Source organism: Anomaloglossus baeobatrachus, chromosome 12, assembly GCF_048569485.1.
Source record: "Anomaloglossus baeobatrachus isolate aAnoBae1 chromosome 12, aAnoBae1.hap1, whole genome shotgun sequence".
NCBI lineage: Eukaryota > Metazoa > Chordata > Amphibia > Anura > Aromobatidae > Anomaloglossus > Anomaloglossus baeobatrachus.
Window position 1 is genome coordinate 121010991 of NC_134364.1, and position 26446 is coordinate 121037436.

At 44.4% G+C, this 26446-nt stretch overlaps 1 protein-coding gene across 3 annotated transcripts in view; it reads right to left on the minus strand.

The window, feature by feature from the left end:
- LOC142257877 (contactin-associated protein-like 5) overlaps positions 1-26446 on the minus strand; it is a 512033-nt gene that overhangs the window by 60953 nt on the left and 424634 nt on the right. For all 3 annotated transcript variants that reach the window (XR_012727671.1, XM_075330145.1, XM_075330146.1), the window contains 2 exons: positions 25254-25381; positions 25002-25172 (listed from right to left, as the gene is read on the minus strand). Coding sequence is in view for 2 of the 3 variants with exons in the window: in XM_075330145.1 (XP_075186260.1) it covers positions 25002-25172; positions 25254-25381 (299 nt within the window). In the remaining variant the exon portion in view is untranslated. The remainder of the gene's footprint in view (positions 1-25001; positions 25173-25253; positions 25382-26446) is intronic.

Genomic DNA, 26446 nt, shown 5'->3' on the forward strand with positions numbered 1-26446 from the left:
TACAATGATGGCAGACTACAAGAAGATACCAGGGAAGATAGAGCATTACAATGATGGGAGACTACAAGAAGATACCGGGGAAGATGGAGCATTACAATGATGGCAGACTACAAGAAGATACCAGGGAAGATGGGGCATTACAATGATGGCAGACTACAAGAAGATACCAGGGAAGATGGGGCATTACAATGATGGGAGACTACAAGAAGATACCGGTGAAGATGGAGCATTACAATGATGGCAGACTACAAGAAGATACCAGGGAAGATGGGGCATTACAATGATGGCAGACTACAAGAAGATACCAGGGAAGATGGGGCATTACAATGATGGGAGACTACAAGAAGATACCGGTGAAGATGGAGCATTACAATGATGGTAGACTACAAGAAGATACCGGGGAAGATGGAGCATTACAATGATGGCAGATTACAAGAAGATACCGGGGAAGATGGAGCATTACAATGATGGCAGACTACAAGAAGATACCAGGGAAGATGGAGCATTACAATGATGGCAGACTGCAAGAAGATACCAGGGAAGATGGAGCATTACAATGATGGGAGATTACAAGAAGTTACTGGGGAAGATGGAGCATTACAATGATGGCAGACTACAAGAAGATACCAGGGAAGATGGAGCATTACAATGATGGGAGATTACAAGAAGATACTGGGGAAGATGGAGCATTACAATGATGGCAGACTACAAGAAGATACCAGGGAAGATGGAGCATTACAATGATGGGAGATTACAAGAAGATACCAGGGAAGATGGAGCATTACAATGATGGGAGATTACAAGAAGATACCGGGGAAGATGGAGCATTACAATGATGGCAGATTACAAGAAGATACCAGGGAAGATGGAGCATTACAATGATGGCAGATTACAAGAAGATAGCAGGGAAGATGGAGCATTACAATGATGGCAGACTACAAGAAGATACCAGGGAAGATGGAGCATTGCAATGATGGCAGATTACAAGAAGATACCAGGGAAGATGGAGCATTACAATGATGGCAGATTACAAGAAGATACCAGGGAAGATGGAGCATTGCAATGATGGCAGATTACAAGAAGATACCAGGGAAGATGGAGCATTGCAATGATGGCAGATTACAAGAAGATACCAGGGAAGATGGAGCATTACAATGATGGCAGACTACAAGAAGATACCAGGGAAGATGGAGCATTACAATGATGTCAGACTACAAGAAGATACCAGGGAAGATGGAGCATTACAATGATGTCAGACTACAAGAAGATACCGGGGAAGATGGAGCATTACAATGATGGCAGACTACAAGAAGATATCAGGGAAGATGGAGCATTACAATGATGGCAGACTACAAGAAGAGAGCAAGGAAGATGGAACATTACAATGATGGCAGACTACAAGAAGATACCAGGGAAGATGGAGCATTACAATGATGGCAGACTACAAGAAGATACCAGGGAAGATGGAGCATTACAATGATGTCAGACTACAAGAAGATACCAGGGAAGATGGAGCATTACAATGATGTCAGACTACAAGAAGATACCGGGGAAGATGGAGCATTACAATGATGGCAGACTACAAGAAGATATCAGGGAAGATGGAGCATTACAATGATGGCAGACTACAAGAAGAGAGCAAGGAAGATGGAAGATTACAATGATGGCAGACTACAAGAAGATACCAGGGAAGATGGAGCATTACAATGATGGCAGACTACAAGAAGATACCAGGGAAGATGGAGCATTACAATGATGGGAGACTACAAGAAGATACCGGGGAAGATGGAGCATTACAATGATGGCAGACTACAAGAAGATACCAGGGAAGATGGAGCATTACAATGATGGCAGATTACAAGAAGATACCAGGGAAGATGGAGCATTGCAATGATGGCAGACTACAAGAAGATACCAGGGAAGATGGAGCATTACAATGATGGCAGACTACAAGAAGATACCGGGGAAGATGGAGCATTACAATGATGGCAGACTACAAGAAGATACCGGGGAAGATGGAGCATTACAATGATGGCAGACTACAAGAAGATACCGGGGAAGATGGAGCATTACAATGATGGCAGACTACAAGAAGATACCGGGGAAGATGGAGCATTACAATGATGGCAGACTACAAGAAGATACCGGGGAAGATGGGGCATTACAATGATGGCAGACTACAAGAAGATACCAGGGAAGATGTAGCATTACAATGATGGCAGACTGCAAGAAGATACCAGGGAAGATGGAGCGTTACAATGATGGCAGACTACGAGAAGATACCAGTGAAGATGGAGCATTACAATGATGGCAGACTACAAGAAGATACCAGTGAAGATGGAGCATTACAATGATGGCAGACTACAAGAAGACACCGGGGAAGATGGAGCATTACAATGGTGGCAGACTACAAGAAGATACAAGGGAAGATGGAGCATTACAATGATGGCAGACTACAAGAAGATACCAGTGAAGATGGAGCATTACAATGATGGCAGACTACAAGAAGACACCGGGGAAGATGGAGCATTACAATGGTGGCAGACTACAAGAAGATACCAGGGAAGATGGAGCATTACAATGATGGCAGAATACAAGAAGATACCAGGGAAGATGGAGCATTACAATGATGGCAGACTACAAGAAGACACCGGGGAAGATGGAGCATTACAATGGTGGCAGACTACAAGAAGATACCAGGGAAGATGGAGCATTACAATGATGGCAGACTACAAGAAGATACCAGTGAAGATGGAGCATTACAATGATGGCAGACTACAAGAAGACACCGGGGAAGATGGAGCATTACAATGGTGGCAGACTACAAGAAGATACAAGGGAAGATGGAACATTACAATGATGGCACACTACAAGAAGACACCGGGGAAGATGGAGCATTACAATGGTGGCAGACTACAAGAAGATACAAGGGAAGATGGAGCATTACAATGATGGCAGAATACAAGAAGATACCAGGGAAGATGGAGCATTACAATGATGGCAGACTACAAGAAGATACCAGGGAAGATGGAGTATTACAATGATGGCAGACTACAAGACGATACCAGGGAAGATGGAGCATTACAATGATGGCAGACTACAAGAAGATACCGGGGAAGATGGAGCATTACAATGATGGCAGACTACAAGAAGATACCGGGGAAGATGGAGCATTACAATGATGGCAGACTACAAGAAGATACCAGGGAAGATGGAGTATTACAATGATGGCAGACTACAAGAAGATACCGGGGAAGATGAAGCATTACAATGATGGCAGACTACAAGAAGATACCGGGGAAGATGGAGCATTATAATGATGGCAGACTACAAGACGATACCAGGGAAGATGGAGCATTACAATGATGGCAGACTACAAGAAGATACCGGGGAAGATGGAGCATTACAATGATGGCAGACTACAAGAAGATACCGGGGAAGATGGAGCATTACAATGATGGCAGACTACAAGAAGATACCAGGGAAGATGGAGTATTACAATGATGGCAGACTACAAGAAGATACCGGGGAAGATGAAGCATTACAATGATGGCAGACTACAAGAAGATACCGGGGAAGATGGAGCATTATAATGATGGCAGACTACAAGAAGATACCAGGGAAGATGGAGTATTACAATGATGGCAGACTACAAGAAGATACCGGGGAAGATGGAGCATTACAATTATGGCAGACTACAAGAAGATACCAGGGAAGTTGGAGTATTACAATGATGGCAGACTACAAGAAGATACCAGGGAAGATGGAGCATTACAATGATGGCAGACTACAAGAAGATACCAGGGAAGATGGAGCATTACAATGATGGCAGACTACAAGAAGATACCAGGGAAGATGGAGCATTACAATGATGGCAGACTACAAGAAGATACCAGGGAAGATGGAGTATTACAATGATGGCAGACTACAAGAAGATACCAGGGAAGATGGAGCATTACAATGATGGCAGACTACAAGAAGATACCGGGGAAGATGGAGCATTACAATGATGGCAGACTACAAGAAGATACCGGGGAAGATGGAGCATTACAATGATGGCAGACTACAAGAAGATACCGGGGAAGATGGAGCATTACAATGATGGCAGACTGCAAGAAGATACCGGGGAAGATGGGGCATTACAATGATGGCAGACTACAAGAAGATACCGGGGAAGATGGGGCATTACAATGATGGCAGAATACAAGAAGATACCAGGGAAGATGGAGCATTACAATGATGGCAGACTACAAGAAGATACCGGGGAAGATGGAGCATTACAATGATGGCAGACTACAAGAAGATACCGGGGAAGATGGAGCATTACAATGATGGCAGACTACAAGAAGATACCAGGGAAGATGGAGCATTACAATGATGGCAGATTACAAGAAGATACCGGGGAAGATGGGGCATTACAATGATGGCAGAATACAAGAAGATACCAGGGAAGATGGAGCATTACAATGATGGCACACTACAAGAAGATACCAGGGAAGATGAAGCATTACAATGATGGCAGACTGCAAGAAGATACCGGGGAAGATGGGGCATTACAATGATGGCAGACTACAAGAAGATACCGGGGAAGATGGGGCATTACAATGATGGCAGACTACAAGAAGATAAGGGGGAAGATGGGGCATTACAATGATGGCAGACTACAAGAAGATACCAGGGAAGATGGGGCATTACAATGATGGCAGAATACAAGAAGATACCAGGGAAGATGGAGCATTACAATGATGGCAGACTACAAGAAGATACCAGGGAAGATGGAGGGTTACAATGATGGCAGATTACAAGAAGAGACCAGGGAAGATGGAGCATTACAATGATGGCAGACTACAAGAAGATACCGGGGAAGATGGAGCATTACAATGATGGCAGACGACAATAAGATACCGGGGAAGATGGGGCATTACAATGATGGCAGAATACAAGAAGATACCAGGGAAGATGGAGCATTACAATGATGGCAGACTACAAGAAGATACCGGGGAAGATGGGGCATTACAATGATGGCAGAATACAAGAAGATACCAGGGAAGATGGAGCATTACAATGATGGCAGACTACAAGAAGATACCAGGGAAGATGGAGGGTTACAATGATGGCAGATTACAAGAAGAGACCAGGGAAGATGGAGCATTACAATGATGGCAGATTACAAGAAGATACCAGGGAAGATGAAGCATTACAATGATGGCAGACTACAAGAAGAGACCAGGGAAGATGGGGCATTACAATGATGGCAGACTACAAGAAGATACCAGGGAAGATGGAGCATTACAATGATGGCAGAATACAAGAAGATACCAGGGAAGATGGAGCATTACAATGATGGCAGACTACAAGAAGATACCAGGGAAGATGGAGGGTTACAATGATGGCAGATTACAAGAAGAGACCAGGGAAGAAGGAGCATTTCAATGATGGCAGATTACAAGAAGATACCAGGGAAGATGAAGCATTACAATGATGGCAGACTACAAGAAGAGACCAGGGAAGATGGGGCATTACAATGATGGCAGACTACAAGAAGATACCAGGGAAGATGAAGCATTACAATGATGGCAGAATACAAGAAGATACCAGGGAAGATGGAGCATTACAATGATGGCAGACTACAAGAAGATACCAGGGAAGATGGAGCGTTACAATGATGGCAGACTACAAGAAGATACCAGGGAAGATGGAGCATTACAATGACGGCAGACTACAAGAAGATACCAGGGAAGATGGAGCATTACAATGATGGCAGACTACAAGAAGATACCAGGGAAGATGGAGCATTACAATGATGGCAGACTACAAGAAGATACCAGGGAAGATGGAGCATTACAATGACAGCAGACTACAAGAAGATACCAGTGAAGATGGAGCATTACAATGATGGCAGACTACAAGAAGATACCAGGGAAGATGGAGCATTACAATGATGGCAGATTACAAGAAGATACCAGGGAAGATGGAGCATTACAATGATGGCAGACTACAAGAAGATACCAGGGAAGATGGAGCATTACAATGATGGCAGACTGCAAGAAGATACCGGGGAAGATGGAGCATTACAATGATGGCAGACTGCAAGAAGATACCGGGGAAGATGGAGCATTACAATGATGGCAGACTACAAGAAGATACCAGGGAAGATGGAGCGTTACAATGATGGCAGACTACAAGAAGATACCAGGGAAGATGGAGCGTTACAATGATGGCAGACTGAAAGAAGATACCAGGGAAGATGGAGCATTACAATGATGGCAGACTACAAGAAGATACCGGGGAAGATGGAGCATTACAATGATGGCAGACTACAAGAAGATACCGGGGAAGATGGAGCATTACAATGATGGCAGACTACAAGAAGATACCGGGGAAGATGGAGCATTACAATGATGGCAGACTACAAGAAGATACCGGGGAAGATGGAGCATTACAATGATGGCAGACTACAAGAAGATACCGGGGAAGATGGGGCATTACAATGATGGCAGACTACAAGAAGATACCAGGAAAGATGTAGCATTACAATGATGGCAGACTGCAAGAAGATACCAGGGAAGATGGAGCGTTACAATGATGGCAGACTACGAGAAGATACCAGTGAAGATGGAGCATTACAATGATGGCAGACTACAAGAAGATACCAGTGAAGATGGAGCATTACAATGATGGCAGACTACAAGAAGACACCGGGGAAGATGGAGCATTACAATGGTGGCAGACTACAAGAAGATACAAGGGAAGATGGAGCATTACAATGATGGCAGACTACAAGAAGATACCAGTGAAGATGGAGCATTACAATGATGGCAGACTACAAGAAGACACCGGGGAAGATGGAGCATTACAATGGTGGCAGACTACAAGAAGATACAAGGGAAGATGGAGCATTACAATGATGGCAGACTACAAGAAGATACCAGTGAAGATGGAGCATTACAATGATGGCAGACTACAAGAAGACACCGGGGAAGATGGAGCATTACAATGGTGGCAGACTACAAGAAGATACCAGGGAAGATGGAGCATTACAATGATGGCAGACTACAAGAAGATACCAGTGAAGATGGAGCATTACAATGATGGCAGACTACAAGAAGACACCGGGGAAGATGGAGCATTACAATGGTGGCAGACTACAAGAAGATACAAGGGAAGATGGAACATTACAATGATGGCACACTACAAGAAGACACCGGGGAAGATGGAGCATTACAATGGTGGCAGACTACAAGAAGATACAAGGGAAGATGGAGCATTACAATGATGGCAGAATACAAGAAGATACCAGGGAAGATGGAGCATTACAATGATGGCAGACTACAAGAAGATACCAGGGAAGATGGAGTATTACAATGATGGCAGACTACAAGACGATACCAGGGAAGATGGAGCATTACAATGATGGCAGACTACAAGAAGATACCGGGGAAGATGGAGCATTACAATGATGGCAGACTACAAGAAGATACCGGGGAAGATGGAGCATTACAATGATGACAGACTACAAGAAGATACCAGGGAAGATGGAGTATTACAATGATGGCAGACTACAAGAAGATACCGGGGAAGATGAAGCATTACAATGATGGCAGACTACAAGAAGATACCGGGGAAGATGGAGCATTATAATGATGGCAGACTACAAGACGATACCAGGGAAGATGGAGCATTACAATGATGGCAGACTACAAGAAGATACCGGGGAAGATGGAGCATTACAATGATGGCAGACTACAAGAAGATACCGGGGAAGATGGAGCATTACAATGATGGCAGACTACAAGAAGATACCAGGGAAGATGGAGTATTACAATGATGGCAGACTACAAGAAGATACCGGGGAAGATGAAGCATTACAATGATGGCAGACTACAAGAAGATACCGGGGAAGATGGAGCATTATAATGATGGCAGACTACAAGAAGATACCAGGGAAGATGGAGTATTACAATGATGGCAGACTACAAGAAGATACCAGGGAAGATGAAGCATTACAATGATGGCAGACTACAAGAAGATACCGGGGAAGATGGAGCATTACAATGATTGCAGACTACAAGAAGATACCGGGGAAGATGGAGTATTACAATGATGGCAGACTACAAGAAGATACCGGGGAAGATGGAGCATTACAATTATGGCAGACTACAAGAAGATACCAGGGAAGTTGGAGTATTACAATGATGGCAGACTACAAGAAGATACCAGGGAAGATGGAGCATTACAATGATGGCAGAATACGAGACGATACCAGGGAAGATGGAGCATTACAATGATGGCAGACTACAAGAAGATACCAGGGAAGATGGAGCATTACAATGATGGCAGACTACAAGAAGATACCAGGGAAGATGGAGCATTACAATGATGGCAGACTACAAGAAGATACCAGGGAAGATGGAGCATTGCAGTGATGGCAGACTACAAGAAGATACCGGGGAAGATGGAGCGTTACAATGATGGCAGACTACAAGAAGATACCGGGGAAGATGGAACGTTACAATGATGGCAGACTACAAGAAGATACCAGGGAAGATGGAGCATTACAATGATGGCAGACTACAAGAAGATACCAGGGAAGATGGAGCATTACAATGATGGCAGACTGCAAGAAGATACCAGGGAAGATGAAGCATTACAATGATGGCAGACTACAAGAAGATACCGGGGAAGATGGAGCATTACAATGATGGCAGACTACAAGAAGATACCAGGGAAGATGGAGTATTACAATGATGGCAGACTACAAGAAGATACCGGGGAAGATGAAGCATTACAATGATGGCAGACTACAAGAAGATACCGGGGAAGATGGAGCATTACAATGATGGCAGACTACAAGAAGATACCAGGGAAGATGGAGTATTACAATGATGGCAGACTACAAGAAGATACCAGGGAAGATGAAGCATTACAATGATGGCAGACTACAAGAAGATACCGGGGAAGATGGAGCATTACAATGATGGCACACTACAAGAAGATACCGGGGAAGATGGAGTATTACAATGATGGCAGACTACAAGAAGATACCGGGGAAGATGGAGCATTACAATGATGGCAGACTACAAGAAGATACCAGGGAAGATGGAGTATTACAATGATGGCAGACTACAAGAAGATACCAGGGAAGATGGAGCATTACAATGATGGCAGACTACAAGAAGATACCGGGGAAGATGGAGCATTACAATGATGGCAGACTACAAGAAGATACCGGGGAAGATGGAGCATTACAATGATGGCAGACTACAAGAAGATACCGGGGAAGATGGAGCATTACAATGATGGCAGACTGCAAGAAGATACCGGGGAAGATGGGGCATTACAATGATGGCAGACTACAAGAAGATACCGGGGAAGATGGGGCATTACAATGATGGCAGAATACAAGAAGATACCAGGGAAGATGGAGCATTACAATGATGGCAGACTACAAGAAGATACCAGGGAAGATGGAGCATTACAATGATGGCAGACTACAAGAAGATACCGGGGAAGATGGAGCATTACAATGATGGCAGACTACAAGAAGATACCAGGGAAGATGGAGCATTACAATGATGGCAGATTACAAGAAGATACCGGGGAAGATGGGGCATTACAATGATGGCAGAATACAAGAAGATACCAGGAAAGATGGAGCATTACAATGATGGCACACTACAAGAAGATACCAGGGAAGATGAAGCATTACAATGATGGCAGACTGCAAGAAGATACCGGGGAAGATGGGGCATTACAATGATGGCAGACTACAAGAAGATACCGGGGAAGATGGGGCATTACAATGATGGCAGACTACAAGAAGATAAGGGGGAAGATGGGGCATTACAATGATGGCAGACTACAAGAAGATACCAGGGAAGATGGGGCATTACAATGATGGCAGAATACAAGAAGATACCAGGGAAGATGGAGCATTACAATGATGGCAGACTACAAGAAGATACCAGGGAAGATGGAGGGTTACAATGATGGCAGATTACAAGAAGAGACCAGGGAAGATGGAGCATTACAATGATGGCAGACTACAAGAAGATACCGGGGAAGATGGAGCATTACAATGATGGCAGACGACAAGAAGATACCGGGGAAGATGGGGCATTACAATGATGGCAGAATACAAGAAGATACCAGGGAAGATGGAGCATTACAATGATGGCAGACTACAAGAAGATACCGGGGAAGATGGGGCATTACAATGATGGCAGAATACAAGAAGATACCAGGGAAGATGGAGCATTACAATGATGGCAGACTACAAGAAGATACCAGGGAAGATGGAGGGTTACAATGATGGCAGATTACAAGAAGAGACCAGGGAAGATGGAGCATTACAATGATGGCAGATTACAAGAAGATACCAGGGAAGATGAAGCATTACAATGATGGCAGACTACAAGAAGAGACCAGGGAAGATGGGGCATTACAATGATGGCAGACTACAAGAAGATACCAGGGAAGATGGAGCATTACAATGATGGCAGAATACAAGAAGATACCAGGGAAGATGGAGCATTACAATGATGGCAGACTACAAGAAGATACCAGGGAAGATGGAGGGTTACAATGATGGCAGATTACAAGAAGAGACCAGGGAAGAAGGAGCATTACAATGATGGCAGATTACAAGAAGATACCAGGGAAGATGAAGCATTACAATGATGGCAGACTACAAGAAGAGACCAGGGAAGATGGGGCATTACAATGATGGCAGACTACAAGAAGATACCAGGGAAGATGAAGCATTACAATGATGGCAGAATACAAGAAGATACCAGGGAAGATGGAGCATTACAATGATGGCAGACTACAAGAAGATACCAGGGAAGATGGAGCGTTACAATGATGGCAGACTACAAGAAGATACCAGGGAAGATGGAGCATTACAATGACGGCAGACTACAAGAAGATACCAGGGAAGATGGAGCATTACAATGATGGCAGACTACAAGAAGATACCAGGGAAGATGGAGCATTACAATGATGGCAGACTACAAGAAGATACCAGGGAAGATGGAGCATTACAATGACAGCAGACTACAAGAAGATACCAGTGAAGATGGAGCATTACAATGATGGCAGACTACAAGAAGATACCAGGGAAGATGGAGCATTACAATGATGGCAGATTACAAGAAGATACCAGGGAAGATGGAGCATTACAATGATGGCAGACTACAAGAAGATACCAGGGAAGATGGAGCATTACAATGATGGCAGACTGCAAGAAGATACCGGGGAAGATGGAGCATTACAATGATGGCAGACTGCAAGAAGATACCGGGGAAGATGGAGCATTACAATGATGGCAGACTACAAGAAGATACCAGGGAAGATGGAGCGTTACAATGATGGCAGACTACAAGAAGATACCAGGGAAGATGGAGCGTTACAATGATGGCAGACTGCAAGAAGATACCGGGGAAGATGGAGCATTACAATGATGGCAGACTGCAAGAAGATACCGGGGAAGATGGAGCTTTACAATGATGGCAGACTACAAGAAGACACCAGGGAAGATGGAGCATTACAATGATGGCAGACTACAAGAAGATACCAGGGAAGATGGAGCGTTACAATGATGGCAGACTACAAGAAGATACCAGGGAAGATGGAGCATTACAATGATGGCAGACTACAAGAAGATACCAGAGAAGATGGAGCATTACAATGATGGCAGACTACAAGAAGATACCAGGGAAGATGGAGCGTTACAATGATGGCAGATAAAAAGAAGATACCGGGGAAGATGGAGCGTTACAATGATGGCAGACTACAAGAAGATACCAGGGAAGATGGAGCATTACAATGATGGCAGACTACAAGAAGATACCAGGGAAGATGGAGCATTACAATGATGGCAGACTACAAGAAGATACCAGGGAAGATGGAGCATTACAATGATGGCAGACTACAAGAAGATACCAGGGAAGATGGAGCATTACAATGATGGCAGACTACAAGAAGATACCAGAGAAGATGGAGCATTACAATGATGGCAGACTACAAGAAGATACCAGGGAAGATGGAGCGTTACAATGATGGCAGACTACAAGAAGATACCAGGGAAGATGGAGCGTTACAATGATGGCAGACTGCAAGAAGATACCGGGGAAGATGGAGCATTACAATGATGGCAGACTGCAAGAAGATACCGGGGAAGATGGAGCTTTACAATGATGGCAGACTACAAGAAGACACCAGGGAAGATGGAGCATTACAATGATGGCAGACTACAAGAAGATACCAGGGAAGATGGAGCGTTACAATGATGGCAGACTACTAGAAGATACCAGGGAAGATGGAGCATTACAATGATGGCAGACTACAAGAAGATACCAGAGAAGATGGAGCATTACAATGATGGCAGACTACAAGAAGATACCAGGGAAGATGGAGCGTTACAATGATGGCAGATAAAAAGAAGATACCGGGGAAGATGGAGCGTTACAATGATGGCAGACTACAAGAAGATACCAGGGAAGATGGAGCATTACAATGATGGCAGACTACAAGAAGATACCAGGGAAGATGGAGCATTACAATGATGGCAGACTACAAGAAGATACCAGGGAAGATGGAGCATTACAATGATGGCAGACTACAAGAAGATACCAGGGAAGATGGAGCATTACAATGATGGCAGACTACAAGAAGATACCAGAGAAGATGGAGCATTACAATGATGGCAGACTACAAGAAGATACCAGGGAAGATGGAGCGTTACAATGATGGCAGATAAAAAGAAGATACCGGGGAAGATGGAGCGTTACAATGATGGCAGACTACAAGAAGATACCAGGGAAGATGGAGCATTACAATGATGGCAGACTACAAGAAGATACCAGGGAAGATGGAGCATTACAATGATGGCAGACTACAAGAAGATACCAGGGAAGATGGAGCATTACAATGATGGCAGACTACAAGAAGATACCAGGGAAGATGGAGCGTTACAATGATGGCAGAATACAAGAAGATACCAGGGAAGATGGAGCATTACAATGATGGCAGAATACAAGAAGATACCAGGGAAGATGGAGCGTTACAATGATGGCAGACTACAAGAAGATACCAGGGAAGATGGAGCATTACAATGATGGCAGACTACAAGAAGATACCAGGGAAGATGGAGCATTACAATGATGGGAGACTACAAGAAGATACCAGGGAGATGGAGCATTACAATGATGGCAGACTACAAGAAGATACCAGGGAAGATGAAGCATTACAATGATGGCAGACTACAAGAAGATACCGGGGAAGATGGAGCATTACAATGATGGCAGACTGCAAGAAGATACCGGGGAAGATGGAGCATTACAATGATGGCAGACTACAAGAAGATACCAGGGAAGATGGAGCGTTACAATGATGGCAGACTACAAGAAGATACCAGGGAAGATGGAGCGTTACAATGATGGCAGACTGCAAGAAGATACCGGGGAAGATGGAGCATTACAATGATGGCAGACTGCAAGAAGATACCGGGGAAGATGCAGCTTTACAATGATGGCAGACTACAAGAAGACACCAGGGAAGATGGAGCATTACAATGATGGCAGACTACAAGAAGATACCAGGGAAGATGGAGCGTTACAATGATGGCAGACTACAAGAAGATACCAGAGAAGATGGAGCATTACAATGATGGCAGACTACAAGAAGATACCAGGGAAGATGGAGCGTTACAATGATGGCAGATAAAAAGAAGATACCGGGGAAGATGGAGCGTTACAATGATGGCAGAATACAAGAAGATACCAGGGAAGATGGAGCATTACAATGATGGCAGACTACAAGAAGATACCAGGGAAGATGGAGCATTACAATGATGTCAGACTACAAGAAGATACCAGGGAAGATGGAGCATTACAATGATGTCAGACTACAAGAAGATACCAGGGAAGATGGAGCATTACAATGATGGCAGACTACAAGAAGATACCAGGGAAGATGGAGCATAACAATGATGGCAGACTACAAGAAGATACCGGGGAAGATGGAGCATTACAATGATGGCAGACTACAAGAAGATACCAGGGAAGATGGAGCGTTACAATGATGGCAGAATACAAGAAGATACCAGGGAAGATGGAGCATTACAATGATGGCAGACTACAAGAAGATACCAGGGAAGATGGAGCGTTACAATGATGGCAGACTACAAGAAGATACCAGGGAAGATGGAGCATTACAATGATGGCAGACTACAAGAAGATACCAGGGAAGATGGAGCGTTACAATGATGGCAGACTACAAGAAGATACCAGGGAAGATGGAGCATTACAATGATGGGAGACTACAAGAAGATACCAGGGAAGATGGAGCATTACAATGATGGGAGACTACAAGAAGATACCAGGGAGATGGAGCATTACAATGATGGCAGACTACTGTTGGACTCTTCAGAGAGACATTACAGATGCTACTCACAAGCGTAAATGTACCAAGAGAAGCCTCACAGGGAAGAATAATCGATTTTAGTGTGTGTTAGTGAGCTCATTGCAGTTAAAAAAAATGATTTTCATGAAACATTTGTAATAAAAAAATTAATTTTATGAGTCTATTTTCATTTATTTTGAGGTATTGTCTTATTTAACATAGTTACTTAAATTGTCAGAAAATGTGATGTCCTATGAAAAAACTGAGGTCATTTTCAGATTCAGCGCACTCAAAAACAACGATTACGTGGAATAACCAAAACAGCTCTCGAAAAAACATTTTTTGCAGACCTGTGAATTGATAGGTAGCTAGACTACATAGAAAGAAACAAAGAGAAATAAAGAACAAGAAAGAAAGAAGGAAAGAAAGAGAGAAAGAAAGAAAGTAAGAAAGAAAGAAAGAACGAAAGAGACAAAGAAAGAAAGAGAAAGAGGAAGAAAGAAAGAAAGAACGAACAGGATAGATAGATAGATGGATAATGGATAGATAGATAGATAGAACAGAATAGATAGAAAGAACATAATAACCATTAGAGGGATAGGTAGCTTGGCCAACTGTTTTTTTAATTATTTTTTTTGGAAAAAATTGATGTGGGTTCCCCCCATTTTTCACATCCAGCACAGGAACATCAGCAGTAGAATCCCTGTTTTCTCTGTTGCAGATACAGCTGTGGTCAGCATATAAGGAGGTAGACTGATTGCTGTCACATTACTACCGCTGAAGACACCAATCGCGTAATGTACTGTGTATTATGTCTTGCGTCATTGTTAATAATGCGAGTTGTGTTATGTAGTAATGTTTTTGTATAATGTTGTGCACTGTCTTGTTAGGGGTTGAAGAGTTCTGCACAGCAACAAACAGTGAAGAAGCCCTCGCGAAACGCGTTGGGGTCTGTGGAGCTGTATTTCCATCTGCTGACTCGGTTATTATGGGTACGTGTCCCTGCTCATTGTTACTGTCTTGACCTGCAAAATTTATATGTATTTTGCCATGTGCTAGGGGTTTATTTTCTCCCCGGTTTTATTTCCTGCCAGACATGGTGTTTGTGTGCGGGGCACTTATTATACCATCCTTGTGCCCTGTATGCATGCACTAGGCAGCACCTTATTTTGGTCCATATGGTAAATTTTTTTGCAGGCTTTGAGACGATCTTTGAATTATTACGTGGTGACACAGGTTCCCCAGCCACTATTTGATGCACTTTCTGTACACTTTCAGCAGTGGTTTGCAGCCCCTTGTTTTTTGTATCCTCTCCAGCACTTATCTTTGAACCTCTTTTAATCTATGTGTTTTTATACAACTGATTAATAAACTTGTATAACTCTTTGCATTAAGGTAGTGTCAGTGACTCTTCTCTTTTTGGTTTTTTAAACAGTGAGAAAGGTCAGAGACAGTTAAAGTTGCGACTAGCCCACAGTAAGAGAGGATAGCTTTTAGGGAAAGAGACAGTTGTCTTCTTTTTAGAAATCAGTTATGGCCGCGTCTGTAACAAAGGTAGACGTAAGATCTTAACCCCTTAGTGACAGAGCTAATTTTCACCTTAATGACCAGACCAAATTTTGCACTTCTGACCAGTGTCACTTCATGAGGATATAACTCTGGAACGCTTCAACGGATCCTGGTGATTTTGAGATTGTTTGTTCGTCACATATTGGACTTCATGATAGTAGCAAATTTAGGACAATAATTTTTGCGTTTATTTATGGAAAAAATTGAATTTTGGCAAAAATTTTGAAAATTTAGCAATTTTCAACTTTTGAATTTTTATACCGTTAAACCAGAGATTTCTGTGACACAAAATAGTTAATAAATAACATTTCCCACATGTCTACTTTACATCAGCACAATTTTGGAAACAAATTTTTTTTTTGTTAGGAAGTTAGAGGGGTTCAAAGTTTATCAGCAATTTCTCATTTTTACATCAAAATTTACAAAACCAGTTTTTTAGGGACCACATCACATTTGAAGTGACTTCAATAGGCCTAGATGACAGAAAATACCCAAAAGTGAAACCATTCTAAAAACTGCACCCCTCAAAGTACTCAAAACCACATTCAAGAAGTTTATTAACCCTTCAGGTGCTTCACATGAACAAAAGCAATGTGGAATGAAAAAAAGCAAAAATTAAATTTTACCTAAAAATGTTGCTCTAACCCAAATTTATTCACTTTTAGAAGAAATAACACAACAAAATGGACCCCAAAACTTGTTCCCCACTTTTTTATGAGCGCGCCGATACCCCACATGTGGTCAGAAACCTCTGTTTGGACAAATAGGAGGGCTCAGAACAGAAGGAGCAATATTTGAATTTTGGAAAGCAAATTTGGCTGAAATAGATTGCGGGCACCATGTTGCATTTACAGGTCCGCTAAGGTACCTAAACAGAAGAAACCCCTCACAAGTGACGCCATTTTGGAAACTAGACCCCTCAAGGCTTCTATCTAGGGGTATAGTGAGCATTTTAGATCCACAGGTACTTCACAGATTTTGTTAACGTTACGTTGTCATATTGAAAATTTTAATAATTTTCTCAAAAATGTTGCTTTAGCATCAATTTTCTCACTTTTTCAAGAGGTAATTCCAAAAATTTGACCTCAATGTTTGTTACCCACTTTTGTATGAGCGCGGTGATACCTCACATGTGGTCTGAAACCTTTGTTTGGACAAATGGGAGGGCTTGGAACGAAAGGAGCAATATTTGAATTTTGGAAAGGAAATTTGGCTGAAAAAGATTGCGGGCACCATGTCGCATTTGGAGGTCCCCTAAGGTACCTAAACAGCAGAAACCCTGCACAAGTGACCCCATTTTGGAAACTAGGCCCCTCAAGGAATTTATTTAGATGTTTGGTGAGTACCCTGAACCCCCAGGTGCTTCACAGAATTTTATAACGTTGAGCCATGAAAATAAAAAAATAAAATTTTACCACAAAATTGTTATTTCAACCAGGTAGCTTTTTTTTTTCACAAGGGTAACAGGAAAAAAATCACCATGAAATTTATTGTGCAATTTCTCCTGAGTTTGGCGATACCTTATATGTGGTGGAAATCAACTGTTTGGGCGCATGACAGGGCTCGGAAGGGAAGGAGCGCCATTTGACTGCAAAATTGGCTGGAATCAATAGCGGACACCATGTTGCATTTGGAGAGCCCCTGAGGTGTCTATACAGTGAAGCTCCTCAACATGTGGCCCCATTTTGGAAAATAGACCCCTGAAGGAATTTATCTAGATGTTTGGTGAGTACCCTGAACCCTCAGGTGCTTCACAAAAGTTTATAATGTTGAGCTGTGAAAATAAAAAAATACATTTTTACCACAAAATTGTTACTTCAACCAGGTAGCTTTTTTTTTTACAAGTGTAAAAGGAAAATATTCAGCATAAAATTTATTGTGCAATTTCTCCTGAGTATGCTGATACCTTATGTGTGATGAAAAGCAACTGTTTGGGTGCACAGCAGGGCTCGGAAGGGAAGGAGCGCCATTTGACTGCACAATTGGCTGGAATCATTAGCGGACGCTATGTTGCATTTGGAAAGCCCCTAAGGTGCCTAAACAGTGGAGGTCACCCAAAAGTGACCCCATTCTGGAAACAAGACACCTCAAGGCTTTTATCTAGGTGTATATTGTGCAGTTTGAATCCAAGAGTACTTCACAGAATTTGATAAGCTTAGGTTGCCATATTGAAAATTTTCATTTTTTTCACAAAAATGTTGCTTTAGCATCATATTTCTTACTTTTTCAAGAGGCAACAACAAACTGTGGACCCCACAGGTTGTTATTCAATGTCTTATGAGCACAGGGATACCCCATATGTGGCCAAAAACCTCTGTTTGGATAAATGGGAGGGCTTGGAATGGAAGGAGCACCATTTGAATTCTGGAAAAGTTGAAATAAATTGCGGGCACCATGTCACATTAGCAGGGCCCCTTGGGTACCTATACAGCAGAAACCCCCACAAGTGACCCCATTTTGGAAACTGGATTTTATTCAGGAGTATAGTAAGCATTTTGAATCCACAGGTACTTCACAAAAATGTTGCTGTAGCAACAAATTTCTCACTTTTAGGCTATGTGGCCATGATCCAGCGACACGGCGTCTAGTACACAGTGTCAGCCTTCCTGCAGAGATGGGAGTGTTGTCCACGGGAGAACGCAGCTGCCCATGCCCACGATTTGGGTTCAGGCTGCTGTGGAGCTCTATGCTACTTGCAGAGAACACTCTTGTCTCCGCAGCATAAATTGACATGCTGAGGCTCGGGAAGCTGCACCACAGGTCGGTTTATGCTGCGGAGAAAAGAAGCACATTGGGCATAGGATTTCTAAAAATCCTTCCACTGTGCTTCTACTGCACAACGCAGCGCTATGGATGCAGGGAAAACACTCTGCGCCCAAAACGCTGCAAACCCTGATTGTGGGCACACAGCCTAAAATGCTACAATGGATGAATGGATAGATGTCAATCATATATAACGTCCCACTCCCCTGCATATTCTAAGCTGGCGCCCTTTAGTGCCTTTCATGTGGCACTAAAGGGTGCCTAGCCTTGTATTTAGCCCCCCAAAAAATTAATAATTAAAATAAACGACATGGGGTCCCCCCTATTTTTGATAGCCAGCTAGGGTAAAGCAGACAGCTGTAGCCTGCAAACCACAGCTGACAGCTTCACCTTGGCTGGTGATCAATTTGGAGGGCTCCCCAGGCGTTTTTTTTTAAAAAAAACAAAAAAAAAACAAACGTGGGGTACCCCCCAAATTAGATCACCAGCCAAGGTGAAGCGGACAGCTGGGGTCTGGTATTCTCAGGGTGGGAAGAGCCATGGTTATTGGACTCTTCCCAGCCTAAAAATAGCAGGCCGCAGCCGCCCCAGAAGTGGCGCATCCATTAGATGCGCCAATCCTGGCGCTTCGCTCCAGCTCATCCCGCGCCCTGGTGCGGTTGCAAACGGGGTAATATACGGGGTTGATACCAGCTGTAATGTCACCTGGCATTAAGCCCTGGGGTTAGTGATGTCACGGCATCTAAACAGATACCCGACATCACTAACCCAGTCAGTAATAGAAAAAAATAAACACAAAAAAAAAAATTTATTTGAAAAAAAACTCCCCGAAACTTTTTCACCAATTTATTGAAAATAAATAAATTTCGGTCGCTGTAATCCATTTTGGAGGTCCCTTGGCGACTCTGGACCTTCTAGAATATGGGGGGCACGTTCAGGGAACGTATCCCCCATTTTCTGGAAGAGCAAGCTCTCCATGAGCAGTGTGGGTGCAGTAATCTGAGAACACTGCACTCACACTGCCCCGGTCCAACCTAGGTTGAGTGACCTGCAGTAACCTCATTCCAGAATATGAGGGGCACGCTCACAGAACGTACCCCCCATATTCTAGAACAGCAGGCTCTCCATGTGAGGAGTGTGGCTGCAGATTACTGCACTCACTCTCCCCCGGTCCACAGCGCAGCAGCGTGGTCAGCGTCCCTGCTTGCAAGGATCCAGCTGACAGCCGCTGTCTGCGCATGCGCTGCCAGCTTTCTAGGAGGTGGAGTGATCGCGGGGACGGAGCAGCAGCCAGGTAATGGGGCTGACCGGGGCTGACCGGGGGCTGACCGGGGGACCTGGGGACGACTTTTCTGCCGCATGTGATGTGTCACATGCGGCAGAAAGAGCAGGATGAATGCGGCTGCGCGCTGTGCGCTGCGCGCCGCAATCTTGCATGCTCCGGAGGGGGGGAGGGGGAGTGCTCTAGAGAACCGGAGGGGCTCCGGTGGACCAGAGGGCTCCGGTGGACCGGAAGAGGGGTCAGGGGGAGGACATTTCCCTCCGATCTGAAATGTTTGATCATTTCAGATCGGAGGGAAATGAATGCAGAGCCGGCGGCTGCAGTTTTCTGTGCGCTTTGGCGCCATTTTGACTGCTCCGGAGGGGGGGTAGGGGTGGTGGGGGGACTCTCCGGTACCGGGGGCTTTGGGGGCACTAGGAATTTATATTTCTTTCTCATCTGACATGTTTGATCATGTCAGATGAAAAATAAATCAGTTTTACCGGCCATTTATTTTTTTTTCATGTGTTCGTCGGTATACGATTATTATAGTTATAGTTATTATCGGGGTCCAAAAAAAACACCCCGATTCATAATCTGGGGGGTCTCAGCTACCCCGGTAGCTGAAACCCCGAGATTTTCGGTCGCGGGGGGGGCGCTACAGGGTTTTTTCGGGCCGCCGCTTTAAAGCGGCGGAACAGAATAAGTACCCTGTTTTGCCGCCTCTTTAAGTCGTACGGCCGTCGTTATGAGGTTAAAGGTCATCAAGATCCCATGCAGTGGTTTACCCATGACTAGTGGGAGAAGGGAGACCGAAACCAAGGGACTGTGATAAAAAGAGCTGACCGATACACAGAGTAAAGAATCAGGTTCAGAGATTGACTCTTCGAATCAGAGTGACTCAGTTAGAAGGGTCCGTACCAAAAGGATATATAGCTGTCAGACCCCAAACACCTATCTCCCAAAAAGGTATAAATATTTTATATATAACAGCTTATGTCACGGGCGGGGAGGAGGGTGTCAGCACTGCGCTCACCCCTCTGCTCAGGTCCGGCGGCTGCTGCTCAGTGGTGGCTCGAGCGGTGTGCCGGATCCCGGGGGTTCTCGAGCGGCACTCCTCGCCCGTGAGTGAAAGGGGGTTGTTGGGTGTTGGGATATTGTTTATTGTCCGTGACGCCACCCACGGTTGTGGTGATTGGGACACCACCGCTGCTCTGGACGGGGATAACGGGAGTGATGGTATGGAGCAGCTAGATGTTAGTTTGCCCCTCCGTGGGTAGGGGTTGGTGATCCCGGGGCCCGGTGATGGGGTTAGAGCTAGATGTTAGTTTGCCCCTCCGTGGGTAGGGGTTGGTGATCCCGGGGCCCGGTGATGGGGTTAGATGCAGGGCCTGGTGGGTGCAGGGACGCGGGGGCAGCGCTGTGCCATGCGGCACTGTGGTACTCACTCAGCCTGAGACACTGACACAGTTCTTAGTAAAACACTCGGCTGGATGGACGGGTACCCTCAGACGGCTGCGGTTGTTGTTTCTCCCCTGACCCAGTTTGATGGTGTAAGTCCTTTCGTCCACTTCCGTGCACCCTTCTCCTGCACTTCGGCTTCCAGCTGGCTCCCCGGTTCCGTACCGGTGGGCCACTGCCCAGCCCCGGCTACCTTCGGTTCCACCAGCTGTCTCCCCGGCTCCCTGCAGACGGCACTTAGCGTCTGCCGGACTTTCTCTACGAGGCCCTAGGCTCCAACCTAGGCCCCTGGCTCCGTTTGCCTCTCTGCAGACCTTCACTCTTCCTCTTCTAGGACTAGACTGGGCTTGTTTCCTGCCTCAAGCCAGCTCACTCCAGGGTGGGCGTCCCCATCTCCTCACTCCACCCACCTGGTGTCAGTCTGAGGCAGAAAGCAGGTCACTTTGGGGATGTCTGCTGTGAACTGCTGGGGGTGGGGGTGTGTGTGTTGTTACCTGTGTCCCCTGGCTTGTCCAGGGCGACACACTTATGTCTCACAAAATGTGTCTGTGAGATTGAAGTTTGACTATTGGAGAACCTCTTACCCCGTCCTTTACAAGAAGAATCAGGCTCCTCAGAAAAGACAAGATGGTTTTCTCGGATTGTGTTGTGGTACTAGGCTGAGATGTCCTGAGAAGAGGAGCACCTCAAATGTGTTTGAAGACTGTATACTTGGCGCTACATGTGAGAAGTTATTTACCCGCTGCCTAGTGAACATACGTTAGTTGTTTTGGATGAATTGTTTAGTAAAAATTTGGTTGCCAAATGAGAAGTGGTGGTCTCTATGTTGATACGGGTTAACATCAGATCCTGGCCAACCGAAGCAATTAACGACATTCGTCCTACACGGGTGTACTGCCCCATGACACTAATGCACACATCCTGTCAGGATTACATTTTTCATGTAATGTAGTGGGACATCAAGGAGAAGCTCCACACCCACGACTACTGGCCCATATCACACTACATGTATAACGCCAACCTCAGCACTGATTACAATCTTCCTGTGTATACTGTGCATTGTCAACAAGCTACGAATTAGAGGTGAGAGCAGGATTAATCACATTAGCTGGACTGGCTTGCATGTGAGACCTAGTCCAGCAGTGATAATCTCCTGCTCAGAAAAAAGAGTATCGTATTTTTCGTTTTATAAGACGCACCGGATTATGAGATGCACCTCAAATTTGAAGGACGAAAATAGGAAAAAAATAATTTTTACTGTTAAATTGAGGGTCTGTCATATAATCCTAGTGCCTCTTATATTAGCTCACCAGGGGGGAGCGACGGTGGTTGAGCGACTCAGGAAGATCACCACAGGAAGTGTAGGCAATGTTGCGGGCTTGGAAGAGGGGATGTCGTGGCTCAGGAGTGTCGGCGATGCTGCAGGCTTGGAGGAGAGGGTGTCGTGGCTCAAGAGGGTCAGTGTGCGGAGGTCGGCGATACTGTGGGCTCATGGGGTGTCATGGAAGCGGGTACCTTGATCTGCTTGTGGGTTTGGAGGAGGGGGTGTCGCATCTCAAGATGTTCCGTGTGCGGCAGCGCAGGATTGGGGATACTGTGGGCTAGTGGGTTGTCACGTCAGTGAACGCCATTGATTTGCCAGTGGACTATGGGCTCCATTGAATCGCCGGTGGTTAACATGATTAACTTAAAAAAAATGGCAGTGGAGGCGGCACATGCTCAGATTGGCCTCCGTGGCCATTTTCTTGAAGTCCATCGCGTCAACTGCTGGCGATTCAAAGCAGCCCGCAGTCCGCTGGCAGATCAATGGCGCCTGCTGCCGTGACACCCCATGAGTCCACAGTTTCCCCGACCCTCTGCTGCTGCACATTAACCCTCCTGAGCTGCTCCACTGCAGTGACACCCCCTCCGAGCCCTCCGTATTGCTGACCCTGCACCCTCACTGCTGCCCTGGTAAACCATATGCAGTTTGTAAGATGCACCCTCGTTTTTTCCCCAGTTTTGGGAGAAAAAAAGTGCATCTTACAGACCAGAAAATACGGTCATTATATTTTAACTATAACACTCAACCTAATAAGTTGCACATACCTGGAATCAGATTCCATTTCAGTGCATTATTTTGCTCTCAGAGTAAATAGCAAAACCTGCTGACAAATTCCCTTTAAATCTTGTACTATAACTAATTAACATCCTATATATTCTCCCGTTCAAAAGTCTCTAAGGCTATGTGCCCACGGGAGTTTGTATACATCCGCAGGTACGTCCGCAGGTTTCCCGCAGCTGATCACCAAAATCCGCAGCTATTTTTAGCTGCGGTAGTACAGCGAAATAGCTACGGTAAAGCAGCGGACATTCCTGCGGATTACCTATAGAAGTCCCGACCCTATCTCCATAGTGGAGGGCCGGGATTTCCGCAGGTAATTCCGTCGAAATAATGGACATGCAATTACGTGTGGCTGCAGGACATCTGCAGCCTATTCCGCAGCCGCACATACCGCAGCATGGACACAGCACTCCATATTTACCCATAGGATAACATGGGGAGTGTCTGTGCATGCTGAAACCTGCGGATTTATCTGGAAAATCCAGAAAATCCGCTGTTTTTTTGCAGATAAATCCACAGGTTTAATCTCCCGTGGGAACATAGCCTTAGGGGCACTTTGCACGCTGCGACATCGCAGGCCGATGCTGCGATGCCGAGCGCGATAATCCCCGCCCCCGTCGCAGCGGCGATATCCTTGTGATAAGTGCCATAGCGAACATTATCGCTACTGCAGCTTCACATGGACTCACCTGTCCTGCGACCGTCGCTCTGGCCGGCGACCTGTCTCCTTATTAAGGGGGCGGGTCGTATGGCGTCACTGCGACGTCACACGGCAGGCGGCCAATAGGAGCGGAGGGGCGGAGATGAGCGGGATGTAAACATCCCGCCCACCTCCTTCCTTCCGCATATCCTACGGAAGCCGCAGTGACGCCGGTAGGAGATGTTCCTCGCTCCTGTGGCTTCCCACACAGCGATGTGTGCTGCCGCAGTAACGAGGAACAACATCAGGCCGTCGCGTCAGCGTAATTATGGATTACGCCGACGCTGCACCGATGATATGATTACAACGCTTTTGCGCTCGTTAATCGTATCATCGAGTCTTTACACACTACGATGTCGCATGCGATGCCGGATGTGCGTCACTTTCAATTTGACCCCACCGATATCGCACCTGCGATGTCGTAGTGTGCAAAGCCCCCCTTAGGGTCAGGAGACACTGACACACAAACCAGTTCTGAATATTTGTTGCTTTAATTTAATGTTGCCCATCTTACTAATTACCATGCAGACTGTAATGATCATCTATAAGAAACATCTTCCATGGATTGTAACATCACTATAGAATTAACATTGGACCTAACCAGTAAGAAAAACAAAAATGCATGATCCCAGTGTAAAGACATATCTTGCCCCTTGTAAATAATGACAGATTTTTCACTGATTACTCAGGTATTTGCTACAAAAGAAAAACACACAGACACATAACCAACAATTACTTACAGACTAACTCAATTCTTATAAGGTCTTTAATGCCAAGGTTTTCCAAGAAGACTCCAGATGAGCTCGTGGTCTTGAAGAAAAATGAAATGTCAATGCTGAAGTCCGAATGAAAAGTAGGAAAATAGAGATAAGTGTTTCCAGAAATAAAAGACGCCGAATTCCAAAAGCTTTCTGGAAAACAAAGAGAAATTAATGTTTACAAAACTGTAACTGCATGGAATATACTGAAAATTAAAAAATATATATACTCACTGTCACCGTAACAGCGCAGAGACCCAACCTTCCAGGCGGCTTCAGACCCCGATCTGTTTGTGTCAGTGATTACAATCTGGGAGACCGGTAAGTGCTCTTTAAAGGTAAGAAATCCAATATCACTTGTCCTGTAAGATGTAATAGGAGGAGAAGAATGAAGAAGATTGAGTGAAAGAAAACAATAACAATAACGAAGAAACAAGCAGATTCAGGAAAGAAAACGAGGAAAAATAAAAAAAGAAGAGAAAAATAAAACAGGAAGAGACAAAAGAAAAAGAATATTGAGGAGGGGAAGAGTAAGTAGGAAAAAGGAAAGATAGAAAGAGAAAGAGGAAACGGGAAGGAAACAAAAAAGAAAGATGAGTGGGAAAATGAAAAAACGTAAAAAACAAGACAAGGGATAAAGTGAAAGAGCGAGAGAGAGAGAGAAAAGAAAGAGAAAAGGTAAAAAGAAGGAAGAAAGGGGGAAGGGAAAGTAAAGAGGAAAGAAAGAAAAAGAAAGTAAGAAAGAGAAAAAAGAAAGAGAAAAGGTAAAAAGAAGGAAGGAAGGGGGAAATGAAAGGGAAAGGAAAGAGGAAGGAAAGAAAGAAAGAGAAAGGAAGAAAAAGAAAGGAGAGAGAAAACAGAAAGAGAAAGAGTAAAAAAGGAAGGAGGAAAGTAAAGGGAAAGGAAATAAAATAGAAAGAAAGAAAGAAAGAAAGAAAGAAAGGAAAACAAAGAAAGAAAGAGAAAAAGGAGAGAGAAAAAAAAAGAGAGAAAAGGTAAAAAAGAAGGAAGGAGGAAAGTAAAGGGAAAGGAAAGGAAAGGAAAGAGAAAAAAGAGAAAGAAGAGAGAGAAAAAAGAAATAGAAAAGGTAACAAAGAAGGAAAGAAGGGTGAAAGGAAAGGGAAAGGAAAGAGGAAGGAAAGAAAGAAAGAAAAACAAAGAAAAAAGAAAGGAGAGAGAGAAAAAAGAAAGAGATAAAAGGTAGAAAAGAAGGAGGGAGGAAAGGAAAGGGAAGGGAAAGAAAGAAACAAAAGAGAGAGAGTTAGAAAGAAAGAAAGAAAGAGGAAGGAGGAAGGAAAGAAAGAAAAATAAATAAGGAATGCAGGAAAAGAAAGAAAGACAACAGAAACAAAGAAAGAAAGGTAAATGTTAGAATAAAAGATAATAGCAAGAATAGGAAAAGCAGAAGGGGAAGTGGAAAAAGAAGG